Below are 20565 nucleotides of genomic sequence, written 5' to 3'. Positions count from 1 at the left end.
TGTGTGACAACTACTGTGCTTTTATATCCTGAGGTGTACGTCATTCTGCTGAGGAAATACCACCTTTGTGAAACAGATGATTAATGGCATGAACTTCAGAAACCTGCATGTTGCAACCCAGTGTGCTAGTGGCCTGGGAGCAGGTATTTTTAAGGAGCATTGCTGCTTCCCTGGTGCCTTGATGCCTTTCTTTTAAACCTGCATTCTGTTTTCCAGAGCCTGGCCTCTGGGCTAATGTGCTTTGCATGGGCCAGCCCCAGGTTCATGGGGTTGTCCTCCAAAACTGTCCCGATTGTCCATCCCACTGAGCCTCCCACTGCCTTAGAGGGGGCTCCTTTCTTGGGCATACTTGAAGAAGTTCCAGAGTTTCTGGGACAGTGACTTGTTGATAGTAGTGCTAACCAAATTCTTGGTTATTTTGTAGGTGTGGGAATTAACAGCTAACAATGTAATCATGGTTTCTGCTATCGGCAATGACGGACCTCTTTATGGGTAAGTAATTCCAGTAGGTTAACCTGAAGGATTCTTAGTCCCCTGAAGTAACTGAGTCTTTAGTTTGTGTGTCTTTGTATGTGTCCTTGTTTATATCTGTCTAAAGTTTGTTAATTTTTAATTAAAATAAAAAAATTCACAATGACCCCTTAGTCCTTATCACCTGCTTCAACAATTGTAAATGGAAGCCAATCTTTTTTTATGTTAATCGAAAACTTAGCTGTAGTTTAGAGGCCTGAAAGTTCTATTCTGCCCTTCTCCTCCCCTCAAAATAGAATGGATCTGGGGAGATGGCTCAGTTAACAAAGTGCTTGCCACGTCAGCATGAGGAACTAAATTTGGATTCCCAGCACTTAAACAAAAAGCCAGGTGTGGCTGCATGCACCTATTACTCCTAGCACTAGCACTAGGAATGAAGAGAGGATGATCCTTAGGGCTTGCTGGCCAGCTAGTCTAACCAGTTGGTGAACTGTGGTTCAGTGAGAAGCCCTGCTTCAGAAAATAAGTTAGAGAACATTGGAGGAAGACCCTCAGTGTTGCTCCTCATCTCCACAACACATGTAAGCATGTATATCTACATACATACCCACATGTACTAAAATGTACATATGTCCTACACACAAACACAAAAGTTAATCAGGAGGCTGGGCATAGTGTCATATACCTGTAATCCCAGTACTTGGGAGGCAGGAGGATCAGGTGTTCAAGTTCAGCCTGGACTATGTAAGACCCTACTTCAAAGAAAACAAGACAATAATTAGGGTAGTGGGTCTGTTAGGGACAAGTGAGTTCTGAGTATTTTTCAAGACTGTGTAGCACATTGATTAAGAGGTAAATGGATGAATGTCTGCCTGTCCCCAAAGAGCGAGTGTAAACACAGTGAGACTCATGTCCTGAGTGCCTGATGCAAACTTAGATGGTGCCATTGGGGTTGATAAGGTCAGAAGATAGAGTCAAGGTGTGCCATATGTCGGTTCTTGGAAATTAAAGCAGTGTGTAATAATGAAACACTCCCCACTGAAAAATTCAGCCTGCTGGGTGTGGTGACACATACTTTTAATCCCAGGCTAGTGGATCTCTGTGAGTTTGAGGCCAGCCTGGTCTACGTAGTAAGTTCCAGGACATCCAAGGTTATGTAGACAGACCCTCTTTTAAAAACCCAATAAACAAACAAAAACACCCGGGGTCTCAGTTCTCTCCCTATAGCTCTGGCTTGCCTTCTATAGACGACATTCGTAAGCAATCTCTGGGCACATTTCTGTTGTAGAATGCTTGTTACCCTCAGCCACAGACTACTCAGGATGGGTGCAGTTCAGTACTGGAACCAAGGGTATAAGGTGACCTCAGAGAAAAGAGAAGATGCCGGGGGATGTGACTTACATGCCTGTGTACAGCTGTGTATATACATTTGTTTGTTCATATTGCATTTGGTGCTCTTGCTGAGGGAGGACAGGCTGTCTGGAGGACAAAGCATCCAGAGCATAGGACAAGGTCAGTGATGTGAAGTTGGTGTTAATGTGTCAGTCCTATAGTGCAGCCTGATGTACACACCGTCCCTTTTAAAGGTCCACAGTTCTTGATGTGCTGTAATTCATAAAATGTTAAGTGGCATGAACGGCCCTAAGTACCTTTTCTGTAGCAGACACCAGCTCTTGGGGCATCTGGTGTCTGCTCCTCTTGTTTTCTTTTGATGTGTTCTCCCTGATGCCACTTTTCTCATTTTTGACAGCCCCAGTCAAATCAGAATCACCTGGGTTGTCGGTTTCCTGGACCCTCTTCCTGTCTTTAGACTTCCTTACCCTGACTGTTTCAGCATGGACAGGAGTGGAACCTTAGGCCTGACCAGACAGGTGTGATGGGGCTTATCCAGGCTGAGCACCTTCCATTTTGAGCCCTAGCCTTACTTTTTGTCCCAGGGTCCTGAGCCTGCTCTTCAGGTGCTGTGCAGGTGATGCTGACACACAAGGAGAGCCCTGACTGGCAGCCGCTGCTTCTTTCCTTTGGTCTGTTTTATTGCTGTGCAAGCCAGTATTGCAGCAGTTTTCTAGCAGACAGATGTGCCTAATGGGCAAATACACATTGTTGTTTGATAGTCTAGCTGGGATTGGCAAATTTCCTCAGAGGTCAGAGAGTAAATAGTGTAGGCTTTGTGGTCAGATGGTCTCATCGCAGAGGTGATGAGAAAGCAGCAGGAAGATGGGGAAATGGACAAGCTTGGCCATGTCCTACTAAAGCTATGTGTACAGAAACAGGTGTGGCACCTGATTTGCACCATGACAGTTTGCCTGCTCTTTGTCAGAACTTTTTAACCCATGCACATCCTCCTTGGATCTGATTCCCACCTGTGTCTCCAGTAGAAACAATTGAAGGTTCTCTCTACTGTCCCTGCTGCTGATCCTCCTGTTGATACTGTCTGTCCTTTATTATGCTATTCTGTCATCCTGACTGCCTTATCACACAGGCCCTTTCTGAACCACTGCTGCTGTTAAGGGAACTTCTGATCTGTGAGTTGTGAAATTAGTATAGATGAGAAGGAAAATCTTGTGGAATGACCGTGTGGGCTTGCTGATGTGCTCACAGAACTCATGGACCTGGGCATCTTCTCTCTCTGCAACAGTGGCAAGTGGCCCGTCCCTGTGTCCTAGTTCATGAAGTTACCATTTTACAGCTTGGCATGGGAGGAGTGCTCCCGTTGCTAGTCAGAGGATGGAGTGTGCCCTGGAAGTGAGGTGGGCAGCCCCTGCTTTCTTTACCAGGAGCTCTGGATTGTGCACTCTTAGCCCTGAGACTTACGAAAGTTAGTTTACAGCTGGAGTCACCCTCCTTTTCAGTCCTAACAGGGCTTCTTTATTTCCTGGCCAGGCCCTCTTAGTGCCTCATTATTTTTTTAAGGGTTGAGATTTAGGGATTAACACACTGAGGGAGATAGGAAGTGGCGATTCTCAGCTGACTTCAGTAGGAGATCCTGCTGTGCCATGTGCTTTTGTTGGCCTCTGTTCCTTACCTTCATGGAAATGTGCAGACTTGCAGCATCACTGGGTGAGAAGCTTTCTGCTGCCTCTGAGTGGCTACTTGGTTACAGAGTAGCATTGACTTAGTGAACTTTGAGCCTCTGAAAACTCATGCTCTAGAATCTTGCTGCATATCCCTGAAACCCCTGGGAATCAGTTGTGATTTGCATTATCAGGGTTCTTGGAGCAGAGCTGTCATGTGTGAAGCTCTTAAGTGTGCCTGCTTTCCAGCCAGCTTCATTTTGACTTTGTAATATAAATCTTTTTAGACAGCTCTAGCTGGCCCATAATTCACTGTATAGACCAGGCTGGCCTCTACCTGCCTCTGCCTCTTGAGTGCTGGAGTTAAAAGGCGTGCACCACCATGTCTGGCTGTGACCTAAACTTTTTTTGTCAGTTGTTTTACTATAGCTTTTTGTGCAGATCTACTGCCATGAGGTCCTGGCATATGTCTGTCATCTTAGGGCTCAAGATTGCACAGTGATGGTAGCTGTCTTCACGTTCTCTTGAAAAAGTGGCATGCATACTGTTGGTCTAACTGTGGCAACACAACCATGGATCTGGACTATCTTAGGTAGTGTCTGTTCTGGTGAAAGGCGAAATAATCAAGTCCAGCATGGTGTGAGAACGTGTAGGTGAGTGAGAAACCGATGTGTGCTCTGGAGAAGTCCATCGTCAGGACAGATCCAGGGACTCCAGGGAGGAGAAATCCTCAAATGGGCCCGTCCATGAGTTAGGTGGCAAAGAGAGAGAAACAAATGGCCTTCCATATGAGAGGTACAGCTTGAACGTGCAGCACTGTGGCATTTCACAGGACAGCCCTGAGGAGCAGCCTTCCATCAAAGCTGTACACATCTTGTGCAGAAGAACCTAAGATATGGCCTTGGATTTTTCTGGAACTGCCTGACCTGGTTTGAATTATTCATTTTAAATTATTTTTCTCCCTCCCCCCTTTTCTCTTTTTTCTTTTGTATGTCTCAATTTAGCACTCTGAATAACCCTGCTGATCAGATGGATGTGATTGGAGTGGGTGGCATTGACTTTGAAGATAACATCGCCCGCTTTTCTTCCAGGGGAATGACTACCTGGGTATGCTTTTCTGTATTAGCCTAATGTGACTCACAGAGTCTTTGATCTATAGCCCTGACATGTGTTTGTCAGTGCACAGGCAGAGAAGTAGCCCAGGCTGTGGTATGTGCACACAAATACCCAGCCACACACCTACATACCCCAGCAGCAGCAGCAACACACATCAGGCTCCTTTGGTGTTAACCACCTTAATTCAGTGAGTTGAGTTGCCTTGAAGATTCAGGGGGATTCTGAGGGACATTTCCCAGTTCTAGTCTTCAGAAGCTCACATGTAGGTGAATTGGGCTCAGTTGTCAAAAAATAGGAGAAAGACAGCAACTCTCCTCATTACAAGCTCAGATTTATCTTTGGTCTTAAGAAGTCAGTTCTGAGGATGATGGGAGAACACTGGCTGCCAAGTGCCAGACCTCAGGTTCCATCCTTAGCATTAAAGTGAAAATGAAAGCCCAGTAAGAATAGTTAGTGTCCATGTCCATCCTGCCGACAGCGTCACTGCGTTTACCCTCTCTTGTGTTAGTGATTCATCGGTATCAGGTTAGTGACTGAGCTGCATGGGATTTGATTGTGCATCACATCACTCTCCTTTTCTTCAGTGTGGTTCAGAATTAGATGTTCCCTCAGAGCACCGCCCCGTTGTGTTAACCTTCAGGAGGTGTCTGGGGAGCACCTGCTCATAGTGTTTTATGGGGTCAGGTCAGGTCTCATCGCTCTAATTTGTGCTAAGCTCTGGGAGATCTCAAGAAGGACCCAGAAAGATTCACACCTTTCTCATGTCAACATCAGTCTGTAGCTCCCTGGGGAAGTGCCTTACCACTGTACGTGGTGCCACGTCCTTGGCCTCAGTGGCTACCGAGAACTCTGTGGCGCTGTGGCCAATGGTGTCTTCACCCTTTGCTTGTTCTTATACACTCCTTTTGTGACTGATTGCCTGAGAAAGGTTTTCATTTGAAATAGGTTAGGTCACTTTTTCTCAACAGAATATAGTAAGTTCTTGGCCAGGCATGGTGGCACATACTTGTAATCCCAGCACTGAGAAGACTAGAATAAAAGATCACAAATAAGTTCAAGTCTAGTCTGGGCTACCTAGCAAAACCATGTCTAGAGATACAGAGAGAAGCTGCGGCAGGGGGTTGGGGAGAGAAAATTGGTTTAAAATTCTTTTGTATTTTTTGTATGGGCCCACTTTTTAGGGACTTGAAGGAGTGCCGTCTGCAGGCATGCCCGTCCTCTGTGGTGCCTTACTCTTTGAAACAGCAAGTCATAACTACATGCTGGTTTCTCTTATGAAGACACTTGTAAATATTTTTCGGTTTTAGTTTCCCTAAGTCTCTGATGTTGCTTAGATTACCAGAAGGCAGAGCAGGCTGCTGGTTCCCGCAGTGACAAGTCAGTGACTGCTTTCTGATCTGAGCAATTATTAAAATATCAGCAAAATGTTTTTCTTTGTTATTTTAATACTATACTTTTTGATTGTTTTCAAGACAGCATTTCTCTGTGCAGCTCTAACTGTTGTGGACCTTGCTTTATAGACCAGGCTGTCCTCAAACTCACAGAGATCCAACCACCTCTGTCTCCCAGGTACTGGGATAAAGGCATATACCCTCACTACCTGGCTAATTTTTTTTAATGTTTATTTTATTTATTGTGTATACAATATATGCCTGCAGGCCTGAAGAGGGCACCAGGCCTCATTACAGATGGTTGTGAGCCACCATGTGGTTGCCGGGAATTGAACTCAGGACCTTTGAAAGAGCAGGCAATGCTCTTAACCACTGAGCCATCTCTCCAGCCCCCTACCTGGCTAATTTTAGTATTATAAAGCATACTAAAACTTTTTCATTTTCTGTCTTTTCACCAAAGCTTGTTTTCAGGTCACAGTGTATTTCAGACTCAAACCAGCATCTTCTCGAGAAGATGACTGTTTAAATCTAACTGGTTTTATTCACACATAACCCTCCATGGCTAAGGGCTATAGATGTGATAAGAAACCAAGCTACCCTTGTTCGTAGGAACTACCAGGAGGCTATGGTCGTGTGAAACCTGACATTGTCACCTATGGTGCCGGAGTGCGGGGTTCCGGTGTGAAAGGGGGCTGCCGGGCACTCTCGGGGACCAGTGTCGCTTCCCCAGTGGTTGCTGGGGCTGTCACCTTGTTAGTAAGGTGAGTATTATACAGCTGACCTTTGCTTCCTCTGCTCCCTAATTTCCCACAGGAGGCAGGAGTCCCTCTGTGTGCTAGCTGGAAGCTGGAGTAAACCAGAAAGCCCTGAGGGGCCCATATCTATTGCCCTCTATGGCTCCGCGATGGAGATAAGTTTGTGTGATAGGCTGGACTTCGTTCTTGCAGTATGTGTATGTCAGGCAAGGACATGAAGTATGCAAGTTTCCTTGCTGAACCCTCCATTTCCTTAGCAAGACATATTTTTTTCTTATTAAGTAAGTTCTGTGCAGATTTACCATCTATAGCACAATATCATGGGACACAGAGAATAGCTGGTTTCTGCTGTGAAGCAAGTTATAGTCATCACCTTACATTTTGTTTCCGTGCTCTTAGCTAAGGAGCTGTGAAGCCACTTAGGTCCTGACAGCCAGCCACTTTCCTTGATGACTGACGAGTGTCTGTGCCACGCATTCTGTCGTGTTGAATCTCATCTGTAGTTGGAGTGGAGCTTAGTCCTCGGCCCTTCCTCCTGCAGGTGATGAAACTAGAAGCAGTTTCTAAAATGTGGTAGGACAGTGTTGAAGCATGCCCCTGGCATGTGGTCAGATGGGCCACGCTCCCCTTTGCTTAGTTATGTCTCTGAAGTGCTTGCATTTCCTGACATTTGGCTTGCACCTTCTATAGTTGAGCTCTTTATTGAGGTATTATATTGTAATAATGCAAACACACAAACCTCTATATAGTTGAAATTTGTGTTCTATGCTCATTTTATAATTAAGCAGATTTCATGTTGGTATACGTTATTAATAATGTTGACAGGAGCAGTCTGTCTCTTGCTTGATCTTCCCTTATAGGTCAGAGCCAGGTCTTTGAAAGTGACAGCACTACCCAGAAATAAGTGTGTGCCTTCTGGAAGCCCTGCTTCCCTCCACAGTGAAGCAGCAGAAGAGGGAAGGCAGTCTTGCACTTGCCTGGTTCACTCACACTTCTATAAGTCCTGAGTAAAGGGAACTGCACAGGTTTTTGTTTCTAGTGCTGTGGATTCTAGAAACAGAAAATACTGGTCTGGTTTTTCCTATCACATAATTGTTAGCAGGAAGCCTGACTTCCTACTTCTCTGTAGAGTCCATCTGTCTCTGCCAAGCGAGTGGGAGGCAAGTAGGCTGTGTTTGCCGTTCCCAGTAGCAGCTCTCAACACAGGCGGGTTCAGCATTGAGGGAGCCTTTACCTCACCTCTTCACATCAGATGTCATTGTGGTTATAGGAGCCTGTGGTGTGGAAGATGCTGTTCAGTGAGGAAGTGGAGCCCACTGACCTGTAACTTCTAGTAGTACTCATTCCTCATGAAGAGCTGACCTCACTGTCTGTACTGTCTGGTTACCTATCAGATCAACCTCCATCACTAGTTAATATTTAGGGTTCTAAGTAGGAGACTTAAGTTTTCCATTTTTACCTGCCAAATGTTCCTACAATCTAGTCACTAAAACTTACTTGTATGTGACGCACAGGTAAGAAAACATGAACATTTCAGAGTTACATTGAGCCCAGCTGGCCAGACAAGGTGTGTTGAGGTGCAGTCTAATGATGGCATGTTCACAGTGACCTGAGGCCTCCAAATTCCAAACCAAAAACAAGGGCTGGCATTGGAGGCAATGGTCCTCCTTCACCCTACACCTCCTGCTCACCTCACATTGGGTCCTTTCCATCTCCCAGCCAGCTGCTGTCCCTCTCTTGGGACTCCCTACACCTCCTGCTCACCTCACATTGGGTCCTTTCCATCTCCCAGCCAGCTGCTGTCCCTCTCTTGGGACTCCGCACCTCTTTGATGGTTTTGCCTCCTGTAACCAGTGTGACTAATTTATTTAGATTATCAGGAAACTGTATTATTCGTGCATTTCGTATAAATAGGCATGAGCCTACAAAGTCACAGATGAGAAAAGTTGTGTGGAGATTTATTGAGTGGTCAGGCCTGACATAGGACCCGTTGAGGTCATGGTATTCTCATCTCATGGCTCCACTGGACCAGGAAGTCCTGCTAGATATAAAACATACTGCAGGCTCCATCCTTTTGCAGATTGGAGGCAGTTTGGTTTTTATCTTCCACTAAGAGAAAAGTGAGCAAATACTGTTTCTCTTCCCCCAGCACAGTGCAGAATCGGGAGCTAGTGAATCCTGCCAGTGTGAAACAAGCTCTGATTGCATCAGCCCGGAGGCTTCCTGGTGTCAACATGTTTGAGCAAGGCCATGGCAAGCTGGATCTGCTGCGAGCCTATCAAATCCTCAGCAGCTACAAACCACAGGCAAGGTGGGTCTGTGCTGGCATCCTCAGTAGGGTTTTCTTATTCTAGGCCCTTGGAGCTCCTGTGCACATAATAGCCTAACATCGGGAGTGATGGCCCCACACTAAGGCTTAGTTGTAAGGTTGTGAGCTGCTTCTGCCAGGTGCTGCCTGCAAAAACCCTGGCTTCTCTTGACACAGTGACACTATATAACCTTAATGGATGTGGCAAAAGAATGGTTTCCATTTCTTTTAACACTTTTGAAACAACCTAGGTTTGCAGAAAATTTGCAAAAATAGAATTGTCATATACTGTTTGCATAGCTTCTCTGATGAGTCAGGGATAATAGCTTAGCTGAACTGATACAACTATGGAAAGTCATGTGTAACATTGGCTCTGTAGATAAGGTCTCCGTAGCCACTCAGACTACGTTTACCCTTGTCTTTTTTTCCTGTTGGGGTTCCAGGCCCTGCAGTGTGATTTGTTAACCTGGTCTCTGGCCCCTGGCAGTTTGTGTTTTGTCATTTATGCTTTGACTCTTGGAGCAAAGAGCTAGTTGCTTATATTGCAGATTGTCTCCAATGGGTTTATCTTCTGCTTTCTCATGATTGGTCTGAGGCTATTTTTCACCAAAACTTTTTTTCGCCTTTTATTTTGAGACAATTTTAGATTTATCAGAGTTTCACAAATAGTACTGAGAACCCAGAAGTTCTCCTCCCAGCTTTCCTTAATGTTGGCATCTCAATGGCGCCAGCTCCAGCTGCCCAGGCTGGAATGCCAACATACTGGGTCCCACGCAGGCCCTTGCAGTCCTTTTGTTCTCTGGACTCGATGTCAGTTCACTGCTCTGTCCATGTGTCACTGCCACTCTGATCTCTTGAGAGCTTTGATTTGTGTTTTAATGTATTGTAGTGCTGGTCTCTTGTTCATCTTCTTGGCTCTTCTTGAAGGTTTTTTTCTTTGTGTGGCCTTTCATAGGAATAGGCTCATTTATAAGAAAACTTGATAGCATTTTTATTGGTTTACAAGCTTAAATCAGCCAAAGAGGAATGGTTTGTTTTAATGTGTCTTTAATTGTGTTTGTGGGGATTGGGAATGTTGTACATGTGAGTGCAGCTCCCACAGAGGCCAGAAGAGGGCATCCAATCCCTTGAAAGTCGAGTTAGTAGACAGTTGTGAGCTGTATGACATGGGAATGGAAAACCAAACTTGGGGTCCTTTGCAAAACCATTCTCTTATGTGGGTGGGTATTTTGTCTGCATGTATGCCTGTCCACCACTTATGTGTAATTCTGTGAGGTCCAGACGAAGGTTTGCGACCCCTGGAACAGGAGTTACAGACCTACAGACCTTTGTTAGTTGCCATGTGGATGCTAGGACCCAAACTTGGATTCTCTAGAAGAACAGCTGGTGCTCTAACTGTTGAGACATCTCTCTAGTCCCAGTATTTGTTAATAATGGCTATGCCATGTTCGCAATAGCTGTACCATGCTCAGAATTACTGTGCCATTTGCTCAAGGTTTTGTGTCTCCCAAGAGATTTTACAGACTCCTGTAGGTCTCACATATTGCTTAGTAAGTTTAAGTGTTTTAATCTTTTTTATTGTCATTATTGCCAGGCTTTTCCCATTTGTTACAGCTTCTAGCTGGTTGATGTAATTCTTATAATTTAATATCCTGCTGTCTTGTGAATTATGTCTTGATTCAGTTTGCTTGTTGATTCTCTAGTTTTCCAGATATACTAACATATCATGTAATTGAAAACAGAGGTACATCTGTCTTTCTTGCCAACCCTTAAGCCTTTTTTGGTACCAGAGATGCTAGAGACATGGCTCAGTGTTTAAGAGTGTGTAGTATTCTTATGAAGACCTGAGTGTGGTTCTCAGCATCCATATTGGGTGTCTGATAGTTGTTAGTAACTCCAGCTCCAGAGGGATCTGATGCCTCTAGCTTCTGCAGGCACCTGCACTTGGTGCACATACCAACACACAGTCTCATACACATAATTAAAACTTTCTTAAAAATTTAAGGTCTTCGTTGATGGTTGTGTAATGTCTCCAGTATAGTGCTGATAGCTTTGTCTGGGGGCAGTCGCCTCCCATGTGGCTCCTCGGTATTTCTTCACTGTATTCAGTGCTGCCTTTGGGACTCAGTGTAGGTTTTATCACAAGAATTTCTGGTTATTGGTTTTGTAGTGTTTCACACTCAGACCATGCTTAGAATTTTGTAGACTGGTTCAGCATTGATAAGATGCCTGTAGTTTAGACTTCCTGACATCAAATCATGAGTCTGAAACTGTATTGTTTGGCCGTGGTGTGCTGGGTTTTTTTTGGTTTGTGTGTGTGTGTGTGGGGGGGGGTGGTAATGAATTGTGCTTGTTCATGAATTCTTAGTTGAATCACAGTAGTTGGTTTTAACTGTTCATAGAGTATAGATACTTTTACGACTCAGACAATAGTAGCCATACAACCAGTCCCCAGGAGTAAGACTAGGTGGTATTTATTAGAAATGGCTAAATGTAGCCGGGTGGTGGTGGTGCACACCTTTAATCCTAGCACTCGGGAGGCAGAGGCAGGTGGATCTCTGTGAGTTCCAGGTCTACAGGACACCTAGGGCTGTTTCACAGAGAAACCCTGTCTCAAAAAAAGAAAGAAAGAAAAAAAGAAATGGTTAAATGTAGTACGTACCTGTTGGTTAGAGTTTTCCATAGAAGTCAGGACACCCTTACAGATGTTGGTGAAGCTAAGGAAATGATCCAGTCTGTAAAGTACTTGCTGTGCTTTCAATTCAATCCCCAGAGTATATATGAAAAAGCTGAATGCAGTGGCCCGTTCATAGAATCAGGAAGATCCCTGTAGCTTGCTGGTCAGTCAATCTAACTGAATCTGTGAGACTCAGGTTCTGGTGTGACACCCTACCCCACAAAACAAGTTGAACATCCATCCATCCCGAGGAACACTATCTGAGGTTGACCTCTGTGTTCATATGCATTCCCACATGTGCTCTTGAACATGAAAACATGTACACAAAGATAATGTTAGGATTTTACCTAGTAATTCAGCTTGCCCCATACGTTCAAGATGAATGTACCATTATGAGGTAAACGAAGCAGGGAATAGAGCCATATGCCCACAGTGTGTCTGCTGTACCCATTTCCTGTGTGTCTTCCCATCTGCACAGATCTCTGACACCAGTGCTTGCTAGGCATAGTGTTAACCGCACACTAATGCCTTTTAGACACAACCAATGAAAGTAAGTGCAGGATCATTGTGTCAGCACTTCTGTACTATCGCAGCCAGGCCGGGCCTCTCCAGGCTCAGCACTTTGCTCAAGACTTTATGGGTCTCAGCTGAGGGTGTCTGGTACAGCAGAGCAAGAATACAGAGGGACCCTGCTGTAAGCGAGGAAGACACTGGTGAGCAGGGAGTCTGGAAGAATCCAGGCTTAGGCTTCCTATGCTTCCCCCTTTTGCCCAACCCCAAGGCAGGGTTTCACAGAGCTGTCTGATCAAGCAACAGGCTGCATCAATACATGGGTGTGTTTCTGCCCAAGAAAGCCTCTTGCAACTTCAGTCCATGGTTTGCAGCTGACAGAGCCCCTGATTAAAGAAGGTGGGGGTGCTTCCTACTTACCTCAGGGAGCTGCACAGTGAGCACACTCCTAAGGCCAGCCAGGACAGCCGTACAGTATGCAGCTCCACTGTGCTACCTATGCCCAACTTGCTATCTGCTTCCCCATTGCTTTCTGATGTTGTCTACACTAACACTCTCTTCGTTGTTTCAGCTTGAGTCCTAGCTACATCGACCTGACTGAGTGTCCCTACATGTGGCCCTACTGCTCCCAGCCCATCTACTATGGAGGAATGCCAACAATCGTTAATGTCACCATCCTCAATGGCATGGGAGTCACAGGAAGAATTGTGGATAAGGTGAAACTCCTCTGTGTGACATGGCCCAGACTTTTGTACTTCAGTTATCCCTCCTGAAGTTAAAAAAGGGTTAAATCGGGTGTGGTGCACACCTTTAGTCCTAGCACTTGGGAGGCAGAGGCAGGTGGATCTCTTAAGTTCAAGGCCAGCCTGGTTTACAGAGTGAGTTGTAGGACAGCCAGGGCTACATAATGAGACCCTGACTTGGAAAGTGGGAGGGGTACTGCTTTCACCTGCTTAAGCTTCAGAGCGGTGGTGGACAGCTCTTTCTCATACAGAAAATCATACCTGCTCCTCTACAGAAAAGTTGAGGCCTTAATTTATTCTCTGGCTTTGGCAGCTGAATGTCAGAGAACATTTTAGACTGGTGAAAATGACTTTGTTCCTTAGTGAACATGAATGGGCCTTCATGTTTAGAAGTCTGTCCCTTGTTTTGAATTTTACTTTCATAATTTTCTAACAACTCACTGGGAAGACATCACAGTGATGAAGGGTTGAGGGGGAAGCATAGAAGACTGACTTCCACCTCCAGGACCCAGCTGTTGTTTAAAACATTTTCTTTACCAGACCTTATTGCAACAGTATGTCATGTTGTCATGTGTAGTGGGCAAGAATTTATTTCAGTTTTTTTGCTGTAAACATATGGAAATACACCAGTGTACTGTCAGTGTCTCAGCATGATGGGGTGCTGGCTTATCATTTGGTTACTTGTGCTCTTGCTTGATCAGTTGTGTGGCTTTTATATGTAAATATTTTGCTGTTGCATACAAAGTTTTCTTCTGAGTTATTTCTTTAGCTTGCAGTCCCTGGATGAGAATCTTGAGTCAGGGTGTAAATGTACTACAGTTGTTGGTGTGTTCACCAAATTCTCTCCAAGAGAGCTGTATCTACTAGGCTGCTGCTGTGGTGTCTATGGGGCGTCCGTACCATGTCTGTACCATGTCAGTTTTGTATTTCATGAGATTCTTTTCCGTTGTGTTAGTATTCACATGACTATACCAACATTACATTCAAGAATATTTCCATCACCCCTGAAGACACCCATCAGCATTTACTCTGTCTCCTCTCCCAGGTCCCTGTGGCTGTCAGTCTGCTTTTTCTTTTTTGTATTAGAAATACATTCTGTATTTGTCTCTCTGTGTAGCCATCACTGCCCTAGTCAGGCTGGCCTCAGACTTACAGAGATCCACCTACCTCTGCTTCCCAAATGTGAGGATTAAAGGCCATACCTGGTTCAGTCTGCTTTCCATCTCTTGGTTTGGCTGCTCTGCCCAGTCTATACTAGAGGATTTGTGTGTGTCTTGCTATGACTGGCTTTTCTCACTGAAAATGTTCTCAAGTTTCCTCATGCATCATTCAGTGATTTACTCCTTTTTATGGCTGAGTGATATCCATTGTGTCAATATTGCTGCTGCTGTTTGTGTGTGTGTGTGTGTGTGTGTGTGTGTGTGTGTGAGAGAGAGAGAGAGAGAGAGAGAGAGAGAGAGAGAGAGAGAGTGTCTTTTAGAGAGATAGGTGCTCTGGTTAGTGAAGGTACCCCAGGGGTTGGGTACCTCAACGTGTGTTTACTGATTATCGTCTCTCAGTGCCAATTACCTTTGTGTTTCCTTTCCTGCTTTTTACTGGAGTTTGAGTTTCCCCTATTGCTCTTACAGTCTCTGTATTGTGGAAAAAATAGCTGTTGCTATGGTTTTTATAGAGTCCCCCACTGTGCCACTCCCAGGTTTCTTGTTCTTTGATATGACTTAATGTGCTTGTTTTATTAGGCCACACCTGTAAAAGTTTTGTATTTTGATATAGTTGAATTTTCATCTTTTGTTATTTTTTCTGTCGTTTCAAAAATTATAAACCCCTACAGAGGTATATTAAAGTCAGTTTTATATTTATACTAATTCTTGTTTCTAGGATTAAGCATTAAGTTTGTTCATCAGTTAATGTTTGTTGCTTAAGAGACGGGTGGGAGTTAAAACAGTTTTTCTAGTTGCCAACCAGTAGCTTCCAAGAGTAGTCATTAAAGCTGGGGTTTGTGGTGTTATGTCCTCAGGCTCCTCTTTTCCGGAACTTTATTTATTTTTTAGCTATGCTGAGTCACTTAGGCAGTTGCCCTGACTCTGGGGCTTTATGGCTTGTGAGGGAGTCAGTGACTTAGGTCTGTATGGTTTCCAGGTGATCTCTTCATGCCTGCCTCCCTCTCCTCTTTTGGCTCATGTGGGGTATGTGTATTATACAACAGGGCAGTCTACAGCCAGTGCGCAATCCTTCCCCCAGGTGCCCTTCGCTAGCTGCACGATTTGGTTGGTGACAGCTGGCATCTGTGATGCTTTAGTCGGTGTGGCTCTGAGGACAGGTCTGAGATGTCCTGTCTCTGTGTCACTTCTCCTCATCTGATGCAAGTTCTTGGGGAACTCGTAACAGTTGCACCCAGTTTCTTAGGGATGGTGGAGTTTTTTTAACCTTGTAGAATATCCATAGCGGTGGTCTTGCGGACTGCTGGCATCACATCTGTGTCCAAGACTCCCATCTACCCTGTGCACTGGAATAGTCCTCAATACCAGGCTAGCTCACTTGCATCCCCTACAGCTCACTTCACCCTTGGCCTGTTTTCTTTTTCCTACAGCCTGAGTGGCGGCCCTATTTACCACAGAATGGAGACAACATTGAAGTGGCCTTCTCCTACTCCTCCGTGTTATGGCCTTGGTCAGGCTACCTGGCCATCTCCATTTCTGTGACCAAGAAGGCAGCTTCCTGGGAAGGCATCGCACAGGGCCACATCATGATCACAGTGGCTTCTCCAGCAGAGACAGAAGTAAGGGTGCACCAGAAAGTAGCTTTTTAAAAAAAAAAAAAAAAAAAAAAAAAAAAAAACCTTTCCTGCCAGGAGAAGGAGATGGGAGGGAGACTCGGTGTTGAGGGTCTCCATTTAATGGACCACTGAGGTTGACTGGATTAGCCTCATTAGCCATGAGCTGTGGCCCAGGGCCTTCAGAGCAGCTGTGTTTAAACCCCACTCTGTGCTTCATGCTCTGCTGCTGTCTCACAGCAGACAGGACCTTCTTGGGCCTAATTTCAAGATCAAAATTAGTGCATCTGAAATTCGTCTCCCAGGAAGCAAATATGGGGTTGGTCTTGCACTGCTTTAGTGGCTTTTAGGAACAAGATACCTGAATTTTAAGTCAGCTCTTGAGTTTGACCAGAATTAATTGCAACACATGACATAGGTTATTGTCATATATTCTTATATTTAAATTATGTGGGTTAGATTGGTAAATAGGAACAACCTTTGTAAGCACAGTATGGTACTGATGCATGTAATTTCAGCATCTGGAAATTAAGAAAGATCTTGAGTTTGAGGGGTTTTTGTTTGTTTCTTTGTTTGTTTTTTAATGAGCATTGGTTTTTTGTCTGCATGCAAGTATGTCCTTGTAGGGTGTCAGATCCCCTTAAACTGAGGTTACAGAGAGCTGTGAGCTGCCATGTGGGTTTTGGGAGTTGAACCCAAGTTTTGTGGAAGAACAGCAAGTGCTCTTAACCACTGAGCCATCTCTACAGCACCCTAAGTTTGAGATCTTATCTAAAAACAAAGGAAAGAGGAAAAAGGGGAAAAAAAGTTTTAAAATGTGAGCTGAGAGTTTTTCAGAAAGGGGGTGCATTTCAAGTTTTTTTTTTTTTTTCCATTTTCTTTTTTAGTCAAAAAATGGTGCCGAACATACTTCCACAGTGAAGCTTCCAATTAAGGTGAAGATCATTCCCACCCCTCCTCGAAGCAAGAGAGTCCTCTGGGACCAGTATCACAACCTCCGCTACCCACCAGGCTACTTCCCCAGGGACAACTTGCGGATGAAGAATGATCCTTTAGACTGGTGAGTGGCAGCTTTGCCTGTGCCCTGTCACCGTAGGGCTGTGTCCTCGCTCCTGCAACTCTTGGGAGCCGAGCTGTGTTGTGAGGACAGCCACTTCTCTGGACATGCACTTGTGCAGCAGAAACTGACGTCATACTCTGTGTCTTATTTCCCTGTCTACCACCGAGTCAGCTGGCAAGTCTGCTCAGTCCCACTGTCAGGCTGTCTTCCTGTCCTCCCACGTGTGGCCTTCCTTTGGCTCTGACTGAGGCCTGGGTGTTGTCCCTGTTCTCTTGACAAGTTTTTCCTCTCTGCATTCCATTGGTCATATGTAGACCAACATGGTCATCTGAAAGAAGGCCCTCTCCACAGCTCACTCCAGTCCATCCACGTCTATCTATGGGCTCCATGGTGAAATGTGGGGGAGAAAAGTATCAAGTTGCAAGATTCTTTTTTTGTTTTTCAATACAGTGTTTCTCTGTGTAGTCCTGGCTGTCCTGGAATTTGTAGACCAGAGTAGCCTTGATCTCAGAGATCTACCTTCCTCTGCTTCCTGAGTGCTGGGATTAAAAGGCATGTGCCACCATGCCCTGCTTGACCAGATTCTTACAAAGTTGGCCTTGCCTTTTTTAAAATTTATTTTAAAGATTTTATATGTATGGGTGTTTTAAATGTATGTATTTCTGTGGACCACTTATATTCCTGTTGTCTGCAGAGGCCAAAAAGGGCATCAGATTCCCTAGAAATGGAGTTGTAAAGTAAAATTTTCCTGAAAGGGAGTGTGGTGGGTTCCGATCAGAGACATATGATAGGAATAGGGGAAGCTGACACCAGGCAAGGCCATGGCCTGTGCAGGAGCCTGTCAAGTGGGCATGGCTAAGGAGATGAGCTCTGGATCTTTCTGCCAGCATTTAGGTAGATGTGCAGGGAAATTGAGCATGTTTTGAAAGGAAAGCAACCAAGGTGATAGGGAATCTTGTGCTTAACCTGCACACAGTGTATGTGTCTCTGAGGTGGTTGTCACATGCAGGTGGCTACTAGCAAGTTAATGTGGACTCTAAAGCACTGCTCAGGACGGCCTAAGCCTTGTCTTTGCGTCACTTTGTCATCTGCACCGCTGTGCTCTCTTTTTGTTTGTCTAACCAAGTGATTCAGTCTTGGAAAGGCTGAGACAGCTCTGGCCTCCTTTGGTAACCAGTGGGGAGTAGTCATCTGACCACTCTGGTTGTTGCTTTTCAGGAATGGCGACCATGTCCACACCAACTTCAGGGACATGTACCAGCATCTGCGCAGCATGGGTTACTTCGTGGAGGTGCTCGGGGCCCCATTCACATGCTTTGACGCTACACAGTACGGTGAGCAGCCTTGCTGGCCAGTTTTTCAGCCCACAGCGTACATGTATTGAGTGTTCACTACATTGGCCCAGTGTTCACTGATGGGCCAATAAAAGGAGCCTGGGAGAGTCCCTGTGACCAAGTGGAGGTGGAGAATGAGGCTCTCCACAATGCTCGTGATGGTTGTAATTCTCAGCTGAGTACAGAACTGGTTGTGCACAGAGATATTTGTGGTCTTTTTGTTTGTTTGTTTGTTTGTTTGTTTGTTTGTTTTACTATTTTTACCACTTAGAATTTTCTCCTTTTTATGGATCCTGGGGATTGAATTCAAGTTTGGTGGAAGGAGCTTACCAAAGAGTACAGTTAGCTGGTCCTTGTGACTTGCTGGGCCCTGGCAGTGTGTGTCTCACCTCCCTCTGTAGTGATGCAGGGTGGCACCCACACTCCTAGGTGGGACACCAGTGAGAGGTGGCACTTCTGAATTGTCCTCTGCTACTCAGATGTGACGGTTCTCAGACTGTAGCACTTCTTCCGTCAGGCACTTTGCTTATGGTGGACAGTGAGGAAGAGTACTTCCCTGAGGAGATTGCCAAGCTGAGGAGGGACGTGGACAATGGCCTCTCCCTTGTCATCTTCAGTGACTGGTACAACACTTCTGTTATGAGGAAAGTGAAGTTTTACGATGAGAACACAAGGTACAGTTGCAGTTGGCATGTGCATGGCGGTATAGCTTTGGGGTTAGAGTCCCCTAGCATGCTCTTGTGTGACTGTCTTAACTTGGGATGGTCTTTGTAGGTAGTGGACTGTGGGTGAAGAAAGCTCCTTGTGGAGACAGAGGTTTCTGGGCTCCATGATAGTTGGGGGTCATTGTCTTTGCTTGCTGAGCTGAGACACCTGTGCATTGGTTTCTGTTTGATGCTGTTCTGTCCTGCATCCTTCAGACTGAACGTAAGAAAACTGACATCCACCCAAGGAACTGTTCCTCAGAGAGACCTGTGTAGTTCAGGCTGAGTGCTAGAGTGCTGTCAGTGCTGTGTTGTGTTACAGATTGTCTTTGGCAGAACCTCTCTTACTCCTCCTTCTAGTTCTGGCGAGATCTAGACTCGACTTGTCTGGGTTGGATGCCAGTGAAGTTCTGATTTTAATTTCATAAAAGAAAGCTTGAATGTGTTCTACACATTTACTGGAGCAGTAGGTTTTATATATTTCTCAAACCAAACAGCTTGTTTCAGTTGACACTTTTGTATGTATGTGTGGACTGGATTGTGACAGAAGATACCATGTTTTGTCAGGGAAAGAGGAAGTGTATGGGAGGATTTTAATTCTTGCCTTCTCTGTGCTTGCTGCCACTTTTACAGGCAGTGGTGGATGCCAGATACTGGAGGAGCCAACATCCCAGCTCTGAACGAGCTGCTGTCTGTGTGGAACATGGGGTTCAGTGACGGCCTTTATGAAGGAGAATTTTCCCTGGCAAACCATGACAGTAAGGCTTTGTGTCTGTGTGTAGAGGCATGCAGTTGGCAGAAGGATGAGAGTTTGAGTTACATGCTTTTGAAGAAGAGATGGGATTCAAATGAGCTGTAGTTTGGAAAGACCTAATCAGTGTCTTCAAAAACCACATTTATGGCTGGGGCCGTAGGTCAGTGGCCACTTGTCTTGCATGTACAAGGATCTAGGTTCAGTCCCATCAGAGCTGAGCCATGTAGCTCACTTGATAGAGTGCTTGCCTACCTTGCACAAAGCCCTGGGTACTCTGCACATAAACTGGCCATGGTGGCTCATGCCTGTAAATCCTAGCACTTGGGAGCCAAGAACCTGAGCCAGGTGTTTGAAGTCACTCTGGGATATATAACAAAACCCTGTTTCCAACAGGCAGAAAAAAAAATGTTTATTTGTATGTTTCTTAAAAATTTCTTAGAAACTGTATGTCACCAGCATTTTTTACTTGAAGTTTGAGGTGGTTACTTCTAGTTGAAGTGCAGCAGGCAATAGCCATTTGTCTCTTCGGGTTAAAAAAAAATCTTTAAAAATAAATATAAGTGATGTAGACCATCTCTGAAATGCATGCTGGGTCAGTGAGTTGAGAGTTGGGCATTTCTGCTTCCTTAATGGTGAGCAACTGTTTTCCAGTGTATTATGCGTCGGGTTGCAGCATCGCCAAGTTTCCAGAAGATGGTGTCGTGATCACACAGACTTTCAAGGACCAAGGTAAAGAAAGGGTACTGTTCACAGGCCTCTGGTGTCCTTTATCCCCTCTCCCTCCCCCAGAGATTTACTGTGCATTTCACTGTTTTCAAGTGTCTGCTTCAGCAGTGTTTGGTGCATCCGTGTGTGTACCTCACAGCCCACTTCTGCATGCTTGTTGGGTGTTAGGAATGCCACTAGCAGTCCCAGGCCTTCCCTTCTATCTGCTCTGGTTCCTGGTAAAGCTCAT

General features: G+C 45.1%; 1 protein-coding gene across 3 annotated transcripts in view; it reads left to right on the top strand.

Moving 5' to 3' along the window:
- The window catches only part of Mbtps1 (membrane bound transcription factor peptidase, site 1), a 52129-nt gene that overhangs the window by 20206 nt on the left and 11358 nt on the right, over positions 1-20565 (top strand). For 2 of the 3 annotated variants that reach the window (XM_038312398.2, XM_038312397.2), the window contains exons 8-18: positions 425-492; positions 4490-4592; positions 6602-6753; positions 8897-9058; positions 12814-12958; positions 15576-15764; positions 16646-16818; positions 18037-18152; positions 18670-18826; positions 19490-19614; positions 20262-20339. In XM_038312398.2, the coding sequence (XP_038168326.1) occupies positions 425-492; positions 4490-4592; positions 6602-6753; positions 8897-9058; positions 12814-12958; positions 15576-15764; positions 16646-16818; positions 18037-18152; positions 18670-18826; positions 19490-19614; positions 20262-20339 (1468 nt within the window). The remainder of the gene's footprint in view (positions 1-424; positions 493-4489; positions 4593-6601; positions 6754-8896; positions 9059-12813; positions 12959-15575; positions 15765-16645; positions 16819-18036; positions 18153-18669; positions 18827-19489; positions 19615-20261; positions 20340-20565) is intronic. The other variant, XM_038312399.2, reaches the window with a different exon arrangement.

Source organism: Arvicola amphibius, chromosome 15 (genome assembly GCF_903992535.2).
Source record: "Arvicola amphibius chromosome 15, mArvAmp1.2, whole genome shotgun sequence".
Taxonomy (NCBI): Eukaryota; Metazoa; Chordata; class Mammalia; order Rodentia; family Cricetidae; genus Arvicola; species Arvicola amphibius.
This window is presented reverse-complemented; position numbering and strand designations above follow the sequence as displayed.